We start from the raw sequence: 21,580 nt of genomic DNA on the forward strand, positions 1-21,580 counted from the left end.
TAAATCTGCTGTGGGAACCCATGGCGGAGAATTAAAAAAAAATAGGAAAAAATCCAATGATCTACAACGTGATGCTGAGTATGTGCAACAGTAGTGCCGTGATTCAGACCTATGTGTAATGGGATATGTAGTCATTAGGTCATTTCTAACCCTGAGAAGCTTAGTCAATTTGTAGTCAATTTGTAGGCTGCCCTTTATTTTCTAACTTTGGATAAATTGGTGCCTTTTCACTATCATTTGATGCTTTGATGAGTAAAATCGGGGGTTAGGGTTAGGGGGGTGCCTTTATTGATAGGATAGTAGGTTGACAGGAAATTGGGAGAGCGATAAAGAGTACAATTTATAATTTAGGCATTTAGCAGACACTTTTAATCCACAGTGACTTACAATAAGCAGGTACCGGTAATAAGCAAGATAATGTCAGTACATCAAAACAATATAACAAATGCATAGGAATGTCAATCTAGAAAAGCAATAACATAGGTAGACCACACAACTAATCAGTAAAAAACGTTTCTAAAAGACCTAAAAAATGCTATCTAACTTGACATGCAGCAAAGGCAGTCGGGATCAGGACTCGAATGTGCAACACGCTGTCAGGCCCCAAAAAACCCAATCAATTATGCACTTAAGCGAAAAAGTAATTGAAGAAATAATGGCCAAGAAGATCCTCGATAGTCGCAGCCCTAAATACTCAACTATATCTACGAGTGAGATTCAAGCTCCATGTTTTAATGTCTACACAGGGAACTCTGATGCGACGGGCCACGCCTCATCCCGGGGAGCTGAAGACCATGAAGAAGGCCGCGGAGAACCTCCGCAACGACCTGAACGCCGCCAAAGCGCTGGACTCCAACAAAAACGAGGTCAATAACGCCGCAAACCCAGTGACCACGTCTGTGTGAACCGTGTGCCTCGTTTTGAACCTCAGAACATGTTCTTACCTCCTGTTCTCCTCTCACCATGTTCCTCCTGCACACCTCCTTCAGTCCTTTATTTGACCTCCACCCCCCACCCAGTGTGGCCTTCCCTCCTCTGCCTCCACCCATGGGACACCAGCACCTTCCTCCAGGCCTCCATCATCGGTCCCATCGCTCTACCAGGGCCAGCGTGCCTTCCTCCTTTTTAACCCATTTAGGCCTAGAATTAGAAGGATTCAAAAGACACTTATAGAATCGGGTCAAAATTCTAATGTTCACGACTTTTCAAAAATAGCAGATCTACAAGCTTGCAGCGCGGCACTCGGTGCCGCGCTGTGAGCTTGTATATCTGCTATTTTTCAATAGTTAAAGCATAAAATAATGATACACAAAATGTGTACCCGTTCTAAATGGGTTAAATCGCCGGTTCTCAAACAAAACTAAAGCGACCCCCCTGTTGGGTATTTATAGAGCCACGGACCCCCTCTGAGAGTGTACAAATGGAACGAAATGGATCCGTAGTAGGGTCCATTTGGTTCCATTTGTACACTCTCAGAGTTGCAGACCTATAATGGTCCAAATGGTTACTCTCAATAATTTGGCCGGGGGCCCCCCCTGGAACGAACCTTCTCAAGGACTCCTTGGGGTCCCCGGACCCCACTTTAAGAACCACGGTTTTAAATGATCTTTCAAAGCAATAATCTGCACAGATTTGTTCCGTTTTAATAAGATATTTTAAAGATTTTAAGGAGCCTCTTTCGTAAATACATAAATTAGATAGTTGCACTATTCTAAGTCTTTATAATGTTCAAATCTTAAGTGTATTATATATATTTGTTCTATATCTATTTTTTAAAACACTGGGCAACAGTTTCTTTTTGCATTTTGGGGATACATAAAACCAGGACTTTTTGGACCTACTGATTAAGCATTATTGTAAAGTCATGTGTGAATATTGATACTTTTATACTTTTTGGCAGCTGAGATGTAAATAAAATGTATAGCAAATTTCTTAATCGGTTGCAGATTTTTAAAAATGTTCTTTGAACTTGGTACGTTTATGTTTTTTCCTTTTACACTTTTAAGAGTAAAGCAATGAACAAAGTGCCGTTTCTAATGTCTTATTAAAACCACATAATTGTCATTAGGTAAGTAGACAGCCTGAATCTTCATTTAGTCCATTTTCAGCACCTATGGTTTAACGTTGGTGTTACATGCATGATAGGCACTCAGTTTATCGACAAATGATGGATTCAGTGACTAATGCATAACTTCTACTGTACCTTTTTCATGGCATTGAGTGGAAGTGACGAGGCTGCCTTACTTCTATCTGCTGTGCTTTACAATGTTTATGGAATAGATGCCAAAACAGCTGCAAAAAAAAAAAAAGTTTATTTTTAACCACTTAAACCCTACATACTTTGTTGACACAATTTCTGCCTCTAAAATTTGACAACTTGGCCAATGTTTAATTTGTCATTTTAGAGGTATTAAAAAGTCCTTAAACTGTCACTTTAGGAATGTGCAGATACACTTAAACTTTATGCTGTTTTGTTTACTGTTGAGTGAGAAAACAATGTTGCACATTAATTTAATCATCTGGGGACCAGAAACCAAAAACTTCAGAAATTGTCAAATTTTAAAAACATTGCTAGAATAGGTCTACCAGCTCGTTTTGGGAGCTTGTCTGTTTTTGCTATTCTTCATTCGATGAAGTATCTAGGGCTTATTAAAACACTACTGTACAGAATCGTCAATGGATTCATTGGCTTGTTTTTAGTGAGCTCCATATCAAGGAGGCAGGTGAAATGCATTTAGTAGATTAAAAAGTGAAGTGTCTTAATATGAAGCTTATCCTTTAAATGGTACGTCATCAAAATTGTTATTTGGTTTTTAATTTGATTGCAATAAGTGAACCTGAAAGTGGTTCCTTTTTTGATTTTATAATTTACTTTTCATGATCAAACTGCACAAAGTACAGATCTCATAGGCATGGACAATGAGCCTTGAGATTTGGATGACTTTTAACCACTGATCCAATAAAATGGGTGCAAAACTAAACGATGTTTGATTATTCGTTCAACTTTGTTAGCCAGAGTGTTCCAATCCTTAACCACCTAAAACAAATTAATTTACAGGAGTCCCCCAGGGGTCTGTGCTAGACCCCTTTCGTTTCTCTCCACCAAAATCTCTGCTGAAAATAGTGGATCTCCAAGCAGCACACAATGGCTCGCAATGTGACTTGTTCATTGTTATGAGCTTGTAGAACTGCTATTTTCCCTGAAGGTTCTCCTTCAGAATAGGGATGCTAGGATCATGTCTGTGATTAAGTGAGTTTTGAATTTTCATTATGAATGCTGACGTTAGAGATGTCTTAGTTCCATACGTTGGGTATCATGTCAGTGTTAAGATAATTTCATTGAGTCATAGAATGTACTAACATGAAAGTAAATCTGTGTAATATAAAATCTTCAGGGATCTTACTTTTTATATCTGTCCTAAAAATGTATGATCGACATATCAAATATAACTAGTTAAAGCAACTTTAGCCTGAAACTGGCTTTCCATAAAAACTCCTCATTATTTCACAACTAGATTTTATTTATTGAGATATGGTGCACTTATATGGGAAACCTTCCAATCCATTCCCTCACCCCTTCACCTCTTGTTTTTTGTCTGTCCAACTATGCTGATGTGTTGGCATGTGCTGTACAGTTTTACAAGTACCACGGCTAAGGTAGGAATTGTTTTTGCTTTCATCAAATCCAGTGTTGCACAAAAAGACCCACATAATATATTTATGAATCCATATTTGTCAAGTGAGAAGAATTTACATTAAAGGAGTAGTTCACCCCCAAAATGACTTTTTTTCTATTGATTAGTCACGCCATGGAGACTAGAGTTCAACAATATTTGTATTTCTTTGTCACATTTCTAAGACAAAAATGTGATAACAATAAATTTACCCCCATTCGTTCCGGATGGGGACCCGTTTCGAAACGGGTCCCCATCCGGAATCAATGGGGGTAAATTTACTCGAATCAAATTTTTGTCTTAGGAATGTGACAAAAACCAAAAAATATTATTGAACTCTACTCTCCATGGCGTGACTAATCAATAGAAAAAAAGTCATTTTGGGGGTGAACTACTCCTTTAAATCAATACAATATAGTCCAAATATGGGTTTGATTATTGTTGTGGATATGGCTTAGGTTTTTAGTATTTAGTGTTATTTCAGGTTTGAATTGACTTATCTGCAGGCTGATGTTTCATCAACAGATAAATGGGGGATGGTGTTTTCCTCTGGTGTTTCAGTCCGAGTGTATCAAAGGGTGCGTTTGGAAATGCGCACCGGGTGTGTGCTCAGTGTAGTGAGTGCCTAAACCTAATCCTAACCCTAACCTCGGTAAAACTATGCCTAACCCTAACCCTAACCTTAACCTCGGTAAAACTATGCCTAAACCTAACCATAACCCCTAACCCTAACCACAAACGGGGCGCATTTACGAACGCACCCTTTGATACACTCGGACTGAATCACCAGCAGAAAACACTCTCCCAGATAAATGGGGCAGTAAAGGACAACTGCCTATTCGAACAGGAAGCTATCCTGGTGACACTTAAAAATGCCTTCCCTTGGGGGCACGGTGGCGCTGTTGCCTCACAGCTAGAAGGTCCTGGGTTTGATTCCCGGCAGGGAAGCTGTGGGCGCTGGGGGCGTGTTCTCTCCTCCACGTCATCAGTGCCCATACCCTAGGTGGGGTTGGCAAAAGGGCCTTTCTGTGTGGAGTTTACATGTTCTCCCTGTGTCTCCTAGGGTAGGTAGGTACCCTCACAAAAAACATGCAGTAATCCTCCTGGTCTCTATAATGCCTCCCCTTGGCCAGCTGGGGCGCCTGATGGAGGGGAAATGGAACTGGTTGGAATAACGTGTTCTTTCCATGTGCTACGTATATTACATTAGATAATTGACATTGGGAGACTGGGTGAAAAATGGGTTACAAAATCGTGGGATAAAAATTTAGGGGAAAAAAAAGCCTTCCCTCTCCCCACTGTTACTTTACTGGCAATATATTGGAAGGTAAACCGATTAGATTAGCGATAGAGATGTAACCCCCAAATGGTTGTGATTAGCCTTATGTCTTTTTCTCATCTCTCTGTCCAAACCCGGATAGAGAACTTCCTGAAGAGGCAGAATTGCTACCCCACCTCATGCATGGCATCAGTGTTTAAACAGGGATCGCCATGGTTACCAGTTACCAGCTCGGGGGCATTGTGGTTAAAGTGTCTGAGAAGTGTCTTGAGACTGGGAGGTTCGGGGTTCAATCCCAGATAGAATCATACCAAAAGACTGTAAAAAATGGTACCCAGAGTCAGCATCAAGGGTTGGATTGGGGAATTTGGGGTGAGTCTCCTATGGCCACATGGCTCAGGAACCATTGGTTCCCAAGGCAATTATTCTGTCTGTTTCCTTATTTGATCAATTGAAATTTGTATTTTATTTATATATCCTTTTTTTTCTCCATTTGTTATACTAGCCCTTACCCGTTCAAAGATATGAGCTCCAAAATGATGTGCAGTGTGTGGGTTATGGGATGTGCACTGTGCATACAGTATATGAGGGATGGAAAGTAACTTTAACTGGTGCTTGCATGATAATATGTAGGAGCATCAATGTAAGAAATACCCGTTTCGTTTAATGGCTACCCCCCCCAGCCCACCCGCCCGCGCACACACCCGCCCGCCTGCACACACACACACTCCCCCCCCCCCCCCCCCGTGTGTGTGTGTGTGTGTGTGTGTGTGTGTGTGTGATTGTGCATGGCCTGAACAACAGCGCCCCTCCCTTAACATGTGTGGTCACAAAAGGTACTGTAGGCTAAATAGATATAGATACAGCATAAAAATGCTAATATACAGCATACGATTTGTGAAAGTGACAAACGGGCTTCACAGTTATGTCAGGTGTGTTCATATGCTGATGGTGATGCGATTTCAGATCAATTGCTCCAGCCACCGAGGAGAAACGCTGAGACAGACAGACAGACAGACAGACAGACAGACACTCACTCACTCACTCAGACATTCGCAAAATTATAGTATAGATGACTACTTAAAGGCAAATAATTCAAATAGATGTTTTATAATTAACTATTTTATACCTCGTTATACAACGGGTGTCACCCAAAAATCTATATTATTCAAATCGATAATTTTTCATAATATATAATAATATACCGTAATACAATATAATATATGACTGCATACAGTGGCACGGAAAAATGTGACTTTTCTGGGTGTCATTGAAACAACAAGAGTTATATTCGAGTAGTAATATTCTTCAACATTAAGTGATGTGTTCTAACTGTCTCCAGGAGTGTAGAACAGCTATTGCAGCGTCCCGCAGCTGGCCCACCGCTGGCCCACGCTGGGTGGTCAACAAGCTGCACCTGCACGGGGGAGCTCAGGAGCGCTCCAGGGACAGCGGAGGAACACATGCCCACTGCTCCAGTCCATCAGGGAAGGACGAGCAACCTGTGGAGGTGGGTGTCAGTCTGATTCAGTTCATGCTTTAGTTTATAGGGTTCCCACGGTCATGAAATTCCTGGAAATATTTTGAAATTAGACAAATATTTTTCCAGTACTGGAAATTTTTTGGAATTTATCAAGGGTCCTGGAAGGTCCTGGAAAAAAATAGCTATGCTTTGTCTTTGGATATTGATTTTGTTAATACGTTTTGTTAATGACAAATTAAACATGGGCCAAATTGTCAAAAATTAGAGGCAGAAATTGTGAAAATAGCAGATCTACATGTAGATCGTCTATTTTCACAATAAAACCGTGTTATACAAAATTCCTCAACTCTTCAAATATGATTATTTCGGGGGGTCACAGGGGGGGGTCCCCAAATTATTTTGGGGGGGGGGGGTCCCCAGATGATAACAATGTGCAACATTGTTTTCTCACTCAACAGTAAACAAACCAACATAAAGTTGAAGTATATAGAGAGGGCATCTGCACATTTCTAAAGTGACAATTTAAGGACTTTTTAATACCTCTAAAATGACAAATTAAACATTGGGCAAATTGTCAAATATTAGAGGCAGAAATTGTGAAAATAGCAGATCTACATGCTCACAACGCCTCGCGAGGGTGGGGGTCCCCATTTAAAATATGATGGGGTCACGGCCTGAACCGGAAAGATTGGAGACTCCGATGGAAGCTCGTCTGAGGACGACCGAGAGAGAGCCTGAAAAAGGTTGAGAACCACTGCTTTATTAGTGCTGGAACATTGAACTAATCAATTATTGATCTTAATAATCATGGCCGGGCCCTTAGAGTTTTTTGAATGATTGGCCCCTTATGAGCCTGCAGTGCACACTGCACAGACCTGCTGATTGTCCCTGAGTGGAGGATGAAGACAAAGGGTGACGGTGTCCTTGTTGCTGTCAGGGCTCCTCCACTCAGTCTGGAATGACCTGCCTGTGCAGCCAGGCTTTATAAATCACTGTCTTCTTTTAACCCTACATACTTCGTTGACTGGATAGTACTGTGTTCTATCTGTCTGTCATTCAATGTTATATGAGTTTAAAAAATCACACCCAATGTGAAGTGAGCGGTGGTCGTGCTTGCATAACTTCTTCAGACTAGGATATAGGTCTAGGATGTAATTGGTGATGTAATACAGGCTACACACACATATTGCTATGGCAAAACGCTGAGGAAAAAGTGGCTACAGACACACGCACAGCCACTCTATGGAGCGGTTTACCACACCGCTCAAAAAAAAAGGATCTCAATGTAAACAACCATGTGCTTTCCTGAGTGTATCCTTTTAGTTGACCTTGTACCAGTGAACTGTACGGCCATGAAACTGTACCTTTTTCCTATGCAAACTTCTAATAGATTCTTCAATCAATCAATCAATCAAGTCCCCAGGGGTCAATACCAGGAGGAGCCCTCTTTTTTCGGGTTGCTTACCAACATAGAGCAGGGGTCTTCAACGTTTTCAGGCCAAGGACCCCTTAGTTGAGAGAGAGATGAAGCAGGGACCCCCAGAACCTTCTCATAGATCCCATATAGTTTCATCGTTTGACAGCAAAATCATCAGTGTATTTTGGATTCATGTCAATTTGTGTTTTCAGATATTTAACCACTTGAACCGTCAATACTCAATACTTAAAAAAAATGTGACCTTTAACTATGTACTTAGTCTGCTCTTTTTCCCCTCTACACCAAACCTCTTTGCCAAAAATAGCCGATCTACAAGCTCACAACGCCTCGCAGTGAGCTGTAGATCTGCTATTTTTGGCTAAAGTTCTCCGAATATGGACGCTAGGGTTCAAGTGGTTAATATAAAAATGGAGAAAAAAAAGGTTTCTATCAATCAAAGATTTGGAGGCCCCCTGTAGTAATTCTGAGGACCCCTGACATAGAGTATAGGCCTATGTGGTTATTCATCACTTCATCACCGAAATGTTCAGATACCCTGTATACACTTATACCGTATGTTGGTTTGTTACTGTGAGAAAACAATGTTGCACAGTAAGCAAGCTAATCATCTGGAGACCCTGTCTGGCATTATCTAACATCCATTCTGAAACGTGTCTGACCCTGCAGGACAGCGTGGGACGCTTCGAAGAGACTGATGTGATGCATTGCCGATTTCGTCCTCAGAGGGACATCCGACGTGATAAAACGCTGCTGCAGCACAATGCTCTCAATGCAGGCCCCACTAGTCTCCATGGAGACCCTGTTCAAAGCACCAAGATCTCCTCCACCGTGGGGGAACTCAACGCGTCCGGGGCAGCAGGCGCAGAGAAGTTCCCTCCTAAAGAATCATGCAGCTCCCAACTGCCTTTAAGAGTAACTCCCTGTGTTTCTCAAACTTTCAAATTTCAAGGTCTCTCCCTTAACTCTTGACAGTGCACAAATGGAACCAAATGAACCTGTTAGGGTTCATTTGGTTCCATTTGTCAGACTGTCGGAGTTACAGACTTGGATGGGTCAATTTAGACCCCCCTAAAGGAACCCACAGAGTCCCTGGAATCCACTTTGAGTACCACTGTTATATGATATTAAATTGAATCATATTGATTGTGGCATTTCAAAAATTTGTATTTGTAAACCAGCTGTATAGGCTGTATAGAAGATGATTTAAAAACAAGTTGCTATTTGTCAAACATCTTCTTTTCAGTTACTGATCAAAGTGTCTGGCCAAAGAGGGGGCTTAGGAATCAGCATTGCAGGCGGGAAAGGTTCTTTACCTTACAAAGAACATGATGAGGTGAGTGCTAATATGAGAGTATGCTTATGTTCGCTTTAGATCCCGCAAGAAATTATGTAGCCTGCCTTGACCATAATGTCTAGGACGGTGGTGGATAGATTTGCGCAGGTGAAAGGATTTGACATACAACACAGAAAATGGTCTTAAACACACTTGTAATACACATTGTTTGTGTGTCCCTTCTTTCAGGGTGTCTTCATCTCCAGAGTGACAAAGGGAGGCCCCTCAGAGAAGGCAGGGGTCCATGTTGGAGACAGAGTGCTGGAGGTTGGAACAGGGATCATTTAGTGATGTTTTTAATCTCTCTTACAGGGACAGTTAAATTATTGTGATAACAAAAAAATGTGCCGTCTTGAATAATATTAATCATATTCAAATAACCTTGAACAGATGGAAATGACAGGAATGCATCTGGGCTTTAATGGGCATTGCAGTCCCTCTTCTGGCCAGATGAGGGCACTATAAGACAAGGATAAGATGACCTAGACTTCAGTCAAAACCAAATGCATGCAGCTATTTTAATGAGAGTTAGCCTATAGAGAGAGAACAGAAGGCAATAAAATCTATCTCTGGTTGGTGCCGGCCCGGAATGAAACTTAATTTAAGCAAAATATCTCTGGCACCTTGATAAATCTATTCCAGTGACTTAGACTGTAAATAGTCACGCTATTCTCAGAGAATCTGTGGTGGTGTGCGTGTCACTTCACTTACTTCAGTTACCCACCCCTTGACCCCTGCTACTTCCTCTGGTCCTAAAAGTGTCGTTTAACCATCCGTCCAGGTCGACGGCCTCAACATGCAGGGGGCCACGCACCAGGAGGCCGTTAGCGCTCTCAGGAATGCTGGGAGTTGCATTAAGATGAAAGTGCTTCGAGAGAGGAGGATGCTCCGCGACAGCCCTGTTGCAGCGGTGAACAAAGTAGGCCCACTCAACCCCAGTTGTACTTATTACCCAGGGGTCTTCAACAGGGGGTCCTCAGATTTACTACAGGGTGTCCTCCAAATCTTCCAATCCTTTTTATATTAACAACTTGTCTTGAACACTAGTGTCCATATTCTGAGAACTGTAGAGAGAAATAGCAGATCTACAAGCTCACAACGCCTCGCGCTGAGAGGCGTTGTGAGCTTGGGAAAAAGAGCAGACAGAGTAAAAGGTCAAGTTTAAAAGGTCAAGTTTATTAGGTAATGGCGGCTCAAGTGGTTAAATATCTGAAAACACAAATTGACATGAATCCAAAATACACTGATGATTGTGCTGTCAAACAATGAAACTATATGGAATCTGTGAAAATGTTGTGCGGGTCCCTGCTTCATCTCTCTCTCAACTAAGGGGTCCTTGGCTTGGCCTGAAAACGTTGAAGACCCCTGTATTACCCGACTGCAAGTCGAAGTTGCTCATTCAAATTTGTTATAGTAGGCCTACTAGTGGAGTACTGGAGTAAAAATATTCAAAAGTAGGACTATCTGCTTTTAAAAAGACTTAAGCTAAATATTCAAAAGTACAAATTAGACTACTGAATACATTAACCTTTGAATAGCAATGTGCATTGCTGTATTGACATTTTACCTCACAAACGTAAGGTCAAAAGTAGGCTACAATATTTGTAATTTGAAATGTAGTGAAAAATGAGTGAAAGTCATACAGTAGGTTAACAAAAACACAAATACTCAAAATGTACACATGTAGTGCTCACTGTCTGGTACTGCCCTGTTGTCCAAGGAGACAGAGGCCCCACTGGGTGGACCGTCATGCAACCAGGAGGTTGGAAGCCTGACGTCCAAGCCGTCTACAGCTGGACGTGCTGTGGACTGTTTGCACAAGAAGATAGAGGCGGTAGTCTGCAACAAGAAGATCGAGGCCATTGTCTGCAATGGCAACGGCATTGTGAGTAACACAGAGATATGACACAACCAGGCACATGGGTTTTGGTGATGTCACACAACTTCTTGGGGGAAATTCACATTTGTAAAATGTTTTACCCATTAAGACCTGATATGAGGCCGATTCTAAAATGTCTTCTACAGAAAACAACAGTTTTCTGGAAAAACCTTTTTCAAACTTTTCCCTGACAAAGACTGAATAATGGTGACAGTAGGTCGCAGTTAAGTATGAGAACCGGCACATCTTGTCAGTCAGTATCTCAGTAATATCTCAGTAATATCTCAGTAACGCCTCAATTTTGTTGACATTGTGACATCACGTGACATCACCTCATTCAAAGATCAAACCCTGGATATCCATACATGGAGACGACTGGATCATCACCTAGATCTCCATATATGGAGCTGACCTCTACATCTGATTCCCAGATGATGCCCTGTTAGGGCAATCACACTAATATAATCCCTTTTATGCCCACAAAAGGGGACAATACTGACACCCACGGACGCATGTCTGGGGTCTCACAGCACACGGTTGGTTCTATAGACAGGGATCTCCATATATGGGCATAAAAGGGCATTGTACTGTATGTATGATGTCAGACGTCATAGACGTCATAGGATCTTCACATAACGAGTAAGCATGTCTAGGGTTGGTTCTACAGACTCCAACTTTTGCACACGGATAGCTCAGAGTGTTGCCTATGTTAGCTGAGGGCTGTCACAATTATTACATAATCGTCTAATCGTGATTATTTGACATTATCGCAATTATTTTGTCATAATCGTCATAATTGTGAATGTTGAAAAATGTCCGAAATAGTGGAAATAGCAGATCTACAAGCTCACAACGCGTCGCATCACGACGCGTTGTGAGCTTGTAGATCGGCTATTTCCACTATCAAAGTTATTTTTTAAGTAGTAAGTTGTCAAATATGTCAGTAATTTCTTTGTATATTTAGGTTATGTGTCATATCTACCATGTACAACTTCAAAGCCTAAAAGCCAAACAGAAATGTAATTATGAACGACAAAAACACAATTAAATCGTTAATCGGCAATTATTTGAGTGACAATTAATCGTCATGTAAAATGTCATATCGTGACAGCCCTAGCTGCTTCCCCTGCTGTACTTGCACAATGTACAGTTGTATGAAACAAAAAATGTTTGTAGAACCGCCGATCCAACCAATATGCCCATATCTCCATATACATGGATCTCCATATATGGGTAACTGGTCCGATATATATTAATGATGAATTCCGTCCTTTGTGAATTCCGTCCTGCGCGAACTCGCCCTCTGCACGACCCTTTGCGCTTTCGCTCTTAGGCGTCTTACTGGTATTTGGCCTTGGATCCCTATCTCAAAATATTTAGTTCCCTTGACTCCAGAAGCAAAGACTTAAGTTAAAAAACTAATTGCGTTAAAAAAACATATTCAAAGATTTGCTAAAATGTTCATAGCAGATCTACAAGCTCATAGCGTGACAAGAAGTGACACACTATGAGCTTGTATATCTGCTATTTTTGAATAGCCAGTATAAACGTTTAAAATATGGTTAAAGTGGTTCAAATGATTGTGACAAAGATTTTTTCCTGGTCTTAACGGGTTCAAACTACTCTTCTATAGGCTATGTGTTTATTTTCTACACATTGTTTTTGTTTTTCAGTCTGATTTGGAGGGTGGCCCTAATTGGACCTCGCGTGAACAAGGGCCACGAGACTCAACGAAAATCAGTTCACATCAAGTGGGGAAACACACCATCTCGGTGAGAAGGGCTTTCAACCAGCATTACGTATTTTCCTAAAATTGTAGGCCCTATCCTATACAGTTGCAGCAATGGGTTTATCTTCACCATTTCATCTCTGGCATGAATCTCACTCCTTAAAACCATATTAATCCACATCACACATGCTTATCAAAGCAATCAATCTGCAGAGATTGTTTTGATAAGCATGTGTGACGTGGATTAAATACCTTTAAATGAGAAATACTATTATGTTCCTTTCACATTGATAATCCACCGCCCCAATTCTTTGAGGCCAAGTCATGTCGCAACCTGCCTGACTTCTTGATTTCCTTCCAAATGTTATTCCATTCCCTGGCTATCACCTGACAGATTCCACGGATTATCCTCACTCATCCGTCAATCTCAGATGACGAGGCGGAGACCGGAGCTCAGTGTCCCGAGGGAGACGACGCGTTGGAAGACTTTGGCGTTCCAGACGACCCCATGGTCTCTGATTGTTTCAGTACAGCGTTCTACCCACCCTGACCTTAGGACAGACAGACAGACAGACTAGAGCAGGGGTTTTCAAAGTGGGTGACGGGGCACCCTGGGGTGCCTCGACATAACTTGATAATATTTGGAATTTATTTGGACAAAATATTTAGTATAATTTTAAACTTGAAGTACAAAGTTATTTTCAGTCAGTTCTAACCAAAATGGCTATTATCTCAACGTTTTCCTCGCAACATAATCACTAAAATATCGTCACTGTCGGGGCAGAAACCTCGTATCTCCAAGTTTGGTAAAGCAATTAAGGCCCTGCTTCATCATACAAGACTGTTGCACAAAACTAGCCTCGCATCGCGAGGCGTTGTGTGCTTGTAGATCTGCTGTTTTAACTAGTTTAGTACATTTTATAGATGATAAATACAATGCTATGAATATAAGGTGCTTGTGAAAATTAAAAATTATAATGTAGGGGTGCCTCGGATTAAAAAAAATATTTATGGGGTGCCCTGAGACAAAAACGTTTGGGAACCCCTGGACTAGAGATGGGACTTTCGCGAACAAATCAAGTCTTTTGAACGGCTCTTTGAAATGAATGATTCGATCCGGTTCGCAGTAGGGAGCCGTTCCTTTCTAAGTGAACAGTTGTGGAAAAAGTACAAACATTCTTTACTGTATATGTAAAAGTATCAATACTGCAAATACTCTGCCACAAGTAGAAGTTTGGAATTAAAATGTACTTGAGTAAAAGTACAAAAGTATTGGTATCAAAATGCACTTAAAGTACCAATAGTACAAAGTAATCATTATGCAAAATGTCCCATTTCACAAGTTTTCCAATGAATAAAAACATTTGAAAATATGCGATCTACAAGCTCACAATGTGTCGTAACGCAACGCATTGTGAGCTTGTAGATCGTCTATTTTCAAATGGCCGAAATGTAGACCTATATATGGCCGAAATGTATATAGGGTTGAAGTGATTTGTAATTATAATCAAAATCTACAAAGTGACAAGTAACTAAAATGTGTCTTTTGAACGGCTCTTTGAAAGGAACGGATCCCAGAGATCCGGCTCACTTCAAAGAGCCATAAATCCAATCTCTAAGACAGACAGACAGAAAGGTTTAAGATTGAACCTTGAACCTGTGACCCTGAAGCTCTCCATTGTTCCTACACAGTCAAACTCTCAGTGTTAATTTAACTCTGAGTGGGTACAAAAAGGCCATACGGTCTATTTGGTTCTATTTGTATACTCTCAGAGGATGTGTACTGAAACATTTTGAAGTGAAATAGCTATTAATGATTAGTAATATTTAGTACAAATTTTTGGATTTTTTTTTTTTATATTAGTATACTGTCATGGCACAGCTATTACTCTTAAGAGCTCCTATGTTGTTTTATTTATTTAGCCAGGCTAATTAAATTGCTGCTAACTAACTGTACAAGCATAGTAAAGTCCTGAGTGTTATTTTAACCCTGTGGGTTTGATTAACAGTCAGGATTTTGGGCTGTGTTCTAAATAATAATGTGTCAGATAGAATGAAAGAATGAACCACTTGTTTACCTGAAGCTTTATATATATTTTTTAAGCTTTATTTTTTTAGACGAGACAAAGAAGCAAACATTGCAAAACATGGGCAGACACCAAATTAATCATGTAATATGGTCAACTAAAACCATGTAATGTATTCAACTAAAACCAAAAGACCAATACCATTCGACCGCATCTCTACATTTTATATGTTTAAAGAATAAATGCTGTATGAATGATAAGCTGCCTCTCCTGTGAACCACTGTGCCACTGTAAGTATAATGGTTGTGGTCGATAATGTCTCTGCCCATGACATCGTCAAGCCCTCATACTTTTTATAGCGTGCGCCAAGATAAAATGCCACATGCCTGAAGTGACTGCATGTCAGGAGTGAGAGTGCTTCGGAGCGCTATGACAGAGTGAGAGTGCTGTGAAGTGTAATGGTGACAGAGTGAACTCTGCCTGCCTCCCTTCCAACAACACCTGCAGGTGTGTCTGTCTGAGCTATACAGTAGGTTTGGCTCCTCTAACTCTATTTCTGTTTTATTATTACAAATATTACAAATGAGATATTATCTAAATGGATGGAATATCTTTACTAATCCTGCTGCAGAGGAAATACATTGTCTGTTCAGCTTTAACTTCCTGCCTTGTATAATTTTGTGGCACTACTACACATTCTGACAGTATTAATTTCTTACATTGTTGAATATAGATTTTCTCAATAAATGTGAGTACATGCACGTTTTTATTCTCCCTTTTGTACTTTGATACAAGCAATGTTCTGCATTGGACAAGTATATACTGTAGTTACTTGCAGAAACTTGCGGCATTGACGCCGAATATTGAACTTGTACGGCTGACATTGCATAATCATAATCCTGCACACATGCATGCATGAAGCTAAAAACAGGCCTGCTACATTTACGTATATTATTGTAAATCTGTAAAGTTACATATGAACTGATTGATACAGTATGTCCTTGTCCTTTCCAGATGGAGCATGGACGATTTCATTTGCAGTACTGTATCTGTAACACCTGCCACGACCCCCAAAATAATCATATTTTAACTGGGGTCCCCCCCCCCACCCCCCACCCTACGAGCACTAAGAGTTGAGGAATTACATTTGTTATAACACGATTCTGTTGTGAATATAGCAGATCTACATATTTATTTTTACAATTTCTGCTAATATTTAACAATTTGGCCCATGTTTAATTTGTCATTTTAGAAATGTGCATATACCCTCTATACACTTAAACTTTATGTTGGGTTGTTTACCGTTGAGTGAGCAAAACAATGTTGCACATTAAGTTAATCATCTGGGGACCCCCAAAATAATTTGGGGACCCCTCTGGGTATGAGAACCACTGATCTAATAATGGAAGCATCATGATAGCTGTCATCTGAGAGAGTAAAGGATTGTGATGCAAGCTGGGCTATATAGTTCCACCATTGCTGCTGGGAAGGTTTAGCAATGACACTAGTTTATACGTTTCAATAATACCAGTGTGAAGGTTGGCCCAATAAGTGTCTGGAAATCAGCACAGAGTCAGATGTAGAAGTTTACACACATTGAGAAAATGGCATCAGCAGCACAAATGGCATGGTGGCATACTGCATGCCGCATGCAGTATCACCAGGTCCTATAAGCCAACTCAACTGAGCGTGCTTGTTTCTGGCAGCTTTTTATACTCAGCTGAGTCAATCAGTGCGGGATTCTACCATGCTACAGGTAACCTTAAACCTGCAATAACTCTAAATCCCCACATAACCCATATCACATTCCATTAGACATACTGTATGTATCAATAAAAGTAAATAAATATAACTTATGCACGCTATTGCAAAATGACATATCTCTTTATCATTAGCACCTCAATGCACAATACAAAACCCCTCTGTCATTCTACTGTGGTCCAGTCCAAAGTCCAGTCCAGCATAATAATAGCGACTTTAAGCTCGATGATTTTCAGGACGGCAACGCCAGGCGGACTACTATGACGTAATCGCTGTAGTGATCAAAATGGTTAAGCAAAGCCTCGGCGGCGACGGGTTCCCAACTTCCCACCCCTCTCACAGAACGCTTTGGTTCCCATGGCGACGTGTACACGCAGCAGACGGAGTAGGCGCTACGTGGGAAGGGACCTTCTGCCGTAGTAGAGACGGCTGGGGGGACGGCAGGTTTATCTATCGAGCGCGGATCATTTCCGTTTACCTTTGTCATCTGCCGTTGCCGTAGCGTTGCTTAAGGTCGCTAATAATATAGGCCCCACGCCTTGGGGAGTTATTTGTCACGGTACATTTGCACATATGTGAAATTTATTCTCTGCATTTTACCCATCCTATGACAACTAGGAGCAATGAGCAGCCATATGTGGCACTCGGGGAGCAAGTAGGGGTTAAGGGTCCTGCTCAGGAACCTATGGACACATAGCTGACTGACTGGGAATCGTACCTGCGACAACCAGGAGGTCTGGCTCCCCAGGCAGGCTCCCTAACCACTCAGCTACGGCCGCCCGTACGGTATCAACATAATGACAGTCTTCATCACCTGATAGCTAGATAAAACATCCTGCTAGACCTATCTGAATTTAGTGAGGAAGAGGGAAGGTAAAAGGATGTCTTGATTGTTTTTCTGGGGTCCTCTCTATGTTCCCCAGGTTCTATGTTCCCCACCTCACAGCATTAGTTTGAGTGAGGTTAGGGTTAGGGTTGTTAGGTTTAGGTGGTAAGTGGGGAACATAGAACCTGGGGAACATAGAACCTGGGGAACATAGGTACGGTCCCGTTTTTCTTTGACTAGGCTAATTGTTAAAAATAAAAAATAAAAAGATTATTCATTTAGTGATGCTGTTGTTTTATTTGATAGAATCGAGTCTTTAGAAGCCAACTTGCTTTACTCCATTATTCTACAAACCTCTTCTATATCGGTCGAACGGTACGTGGTCTGTGTACTGTATCATATGTGTATTACCCTACATATATTTTGATTATGTAAGTCAGGACTCTTTGTCAAGGTGTAGTAGGTTTTATTCCAGCACTGGGGTGATTTTGCATAATGTTTTTTTTGGATGAGATTGTGAGTTTCCATGATTGTCGCTGTCAGAGATCGACAGGCGGAGGGCAAAAAGCTAGATGAAAATAGACAAGAACAGCTGTGACAGGAATGAAGAATGTGGTATACTTAAAGGATTACCACCAACTCCAGAGGTCTGCTCTCGCTTGTCGATAGGAATGGGGGTTATATACCGGGCTAACAGCAAATTAACTTTGGAACCCTCTGATGATATTTCGATGCATGCTGAAGCCTGATTTATACTTAATGAATCAGGCATTTGCTTTCTTTCTCTGTCATCAATAATATGGCTAGACGGTAGGCCTATAGCACTGTACAGTAGTAGAGGTTGTACCTTTAGCAAAATTTTGATTATTTCATGGCTAAGCACATACAACTTATGTTAGTTGTATGTATGAACAATGTTACATTGTTCAGAGGGCAATTTTAAAAGTTTATACGGTCCACCACCATTGGGAATGAGTGTTTTTGCTGTTGTTTTGGTAGACTATAATCCTCTGACACAATAAAGCAAGCTCAGCAAACTGCATTATAGAGCCAATTACCATCATACAATGTCATGATGAAGTCTGACATGATCATGCAAACTCATGCAAGATATGATGCTAATTGGACACTGACATCCATCAGATGAACAAAATGTTCAAATGAGGGGGAAAAACAAAAAAAAACTAAGCACTGAATCCTTTCCCAGGGGCAAGAAGCCCTGTTATCAGTGGCCAGAAGCCTGGCTGCTGTGTGTAAGCTATTTGTGGCCATTATGCGTCTATAAAAGGAAGTCAGCTATGGCTATACTGTGGCTAAGCACACAACAGCAATGCATGTTGAACTTCACTGGAGGGATTGAAAAGTAGAGTGTTTTCTGCATCTGGCCTTATTGATCACAGGATTTTTCGACCACCCTAAAGCTTGGATATAGGGCTATAAGCAGTACTTGAACAAAACTATCATGGAGGGCTTCAATGCAGGGCTGGGCAAGGTAAGAGCGTTTTAAAATACAAATGTTTTTTTTTTTTTGTCTTAAGAGAAACATGAAGGTGCTGGTATAGGTGCTGGGACAAGGGTGACATGAAGTACCTGAATTTATCTCCCGTGATATTTGTGTCTAAAATGGAACAGCCGCTTTAGGTTCTGCATGAAACAGCGATTTAATCTCAAAACCATTATTTATTTACATTTCCTTTCTTTTTTCCCCTTATATGATAAATAATGGATATAGCTAATAGCTCAGAGCATCATACACTTTCCTGCTACAATGTCTTGCAACCAAGAACTGGTATTAAGGTATCATAAGTGTCTGCACCACCACCTAACACCTAACTATATTCCTACATGTCATAAACATATGTATGTATGTATGTATGTATGTACTGTATGTATGTATGTATGTATGTATGTATGTGAATTCTTTCTCCACACGTTAGAGAGAGATTCAGTGAAATACGACAACTTCCAACCCGGTTTTGTGGTTGTTTTATTCCTGCAGCTTTATGAGACTCATAACCACGTTTTACCTACCACTCAACTAGAAGAAAGCCAGTAGGCCTACACTCAGTAACCATGCTCGTATAAGAGCAGCTGGCAATAGCCTCTATTTATGCATCCGCTGAGGGGAAATGATTGTCTGTAATTAAACTCTTAGCTTGGTGACACACCCGACTGTTTATGTTCTATCCTCAGCAGCACACTCTGATCTACCATGAGAATCGGGATCTTTACATCTTCTGGAACACAACATTTCTGATATTTACACATTAACCCATTTAGGCCTAGAACTATTGAATGCTTTAACCAGTGAAAAATAGCAGATATACAAGCTCACAGCGCGGCACTGAGTGCCGCGCTGCAAGCTTGTAGATCTGCTATTTTTGAAAAAGTTGTGAAAATATGTGCAAATCTTTGAACATATGTATTTTTAAAGCGAACGTTTGGAACTCAAATTTTGCTTCTGGGTGGTTCTGGGTTTGCTTCTAACCCTAACCCTGGAACTAAATATTTTGAGATGGGGGTCCGTGGCCAAATAAATATCATTTTGGGGGTCCCTCACATGAAAATGTTTGAGAACCACTGACATAGTAGTCTCTCGAGAACAGACTAACTGAGCTCCAGTTACTGTAAGTGAAAAGGACCTTTTCTTTGACGATGGCTAGCCAGATTGCTGACATAGAAACATAGGTTTTTTCCAAAAACCTTAGAAGGATTCAAAAGACATTTATATAATCAGGTCAAAATTAAAATTTTCATGATTTAAAAAAAATAGCAGATCTACAAGCTCGCAGCGCGGCACTCCGCGCTGTGAGCTTGTAGATCTGCTATTTTTCAGTAGTTAAAGCATAAAATAATAATACACTATAATGTGTACCCGTTCTGAATGGGTTTTTAAATTGTGTTCTGTTTTCATATAAATCATTTTGTTTTTTTTAGTTTGATACTGTGGAATTGAAAGGAATAACTAAGTGCTGCAGAGTATTTTAGATGTATACAAGACATCTGGATCAAACAAGATCAACAGCAGTAAGCTGGTCTTCAAAAGGAGGTAGGCTATATTAGCTGTATAGTGTAGCCTATAGAATTAGAAACCCTTTTACTGTTTTCCTTGGAGTAGGCCTAATAAGGATTTCTCCTACACATTTGGAAGCAGGACAAGCAGAACCGAAAATGACATCACATTTCAAATGGCTATAGTGGATTCACAACACAGCATCTATGCAGCCATCATTCACATTCTTATCTAGAGGCGACACAGGCTGATCTGATGCTGACCTCTCTCTTTTGTACACACATACCCTCTGTAATTCTTGCTCTCAGGCAGGAACCTTGTATTCAACGTGCTATGTTTTCATAAATGAATGCCCTACTTCAGTGGTTCTCAATCTTTTTTGGCTGGAGTAATCCCTTATACTGATTTCTGAAGCCATGTACCCCCTTCCCCTGACTTCTGCAAAATTGACATCAAAAGTCCAGTTCCGATGCCAATATGTTCAAAATAAAACAGCATAATGGCAAATAAATGGCAAATAAAAACTGCTTTCTATTCAATAACTGTTACTACTAGTAAAGGTATTGATGTTATTTGGTTAGTACAGATGAGCAGGTTCACAGTTCACACAAACGCTGTCAATGTTTTATCATTAACCATAATAGTAAAATACTAATTCCCATTTTCTAGTTTTTCTGACGTACCCCCTGCGGGGTTCCAACCTATGTTCCCCAGGTTCTATGTTCCCCAGGTTCTATGTTCCCCACCTAACAGCATTAGTTTAGTGAGGTTAGGGTTAGGGGTAGGGACCGTAGGGTTAGGTGGTAAGAAAGTGGGGAACATAGAACCTGGGGAACATAGGTACGGTCCCGCCCTGCGTAGGTACCCCTAGGGGTACACGTACCCCCATTTAAGAAACACTGCCCTACTTCATCATACAAGTGTTGCACAAAAGTAGTGAAAATAGCCGATCTACAAACTCACAATATGGCGCATTGTGACTGTGAGCTTGTAGATAGGCTACTTTCTCTCTATTTTATATATTTTTTTAAAGGTACCCAACAGACTGGTTGCTCACTGCATTGTTCCCTGCCTCCCCCCACAGCCTTCCAGGGATGCACAGCGGCTGATGACAAGACTGCAGCAGTGGAGGATTTTC

General features: G+C 40.8%; 2 protein-coding genes across 4 annotated transcripts in view; both read left to right on the top strand.

Annotated features, from left to right (window-relative positions):
• The window catches only part of lrrc1 (leucine rich repeat containing 1), a 32,212-nt gene extending 29,257 nt beyond the window's left edge, over window positions 1-2,955 (top strand). For 2 of the 3 annotated variants that reach the window (XM_080741056.1, XM_080741055.1), the window contains exon 15: window positions 747-2,955. In XM_080741056.1, the coding sequence (XP_080597182.1) occupies window positions 747-905 (159 nt within the window). In that variant the 3' untranslated portion in view covers window positions 906-2,955. The remainder of the gene's footprint in view (window positions 1-746) is intronic. The other variant, XM_080741057.1, reaches the window with a different exon arrangement.
• fbxo9 (F-box protein 9) overlaps window positions 1-21,580 on the top strand; it is a 446,168-nt gene that overhangs the window by 116,856 nt on the left and 307,732 nt on the right. The gene's annotated exons all lie outside the window — the stretch shown is intronic.

Source organism: Nannobrachium achirus, assembly GCF_963921795.1.
Source record: "Nannobrachium achirus genome assembly, chromosome: 13".
Taxonomy (NCBI): domain Eukaryota; kingdom Metazoa; phylum Chordata; class Actinopteri; order Myctophiformes; family Myctophidae; genus Nannobrachium; species Nannobrachium achirus.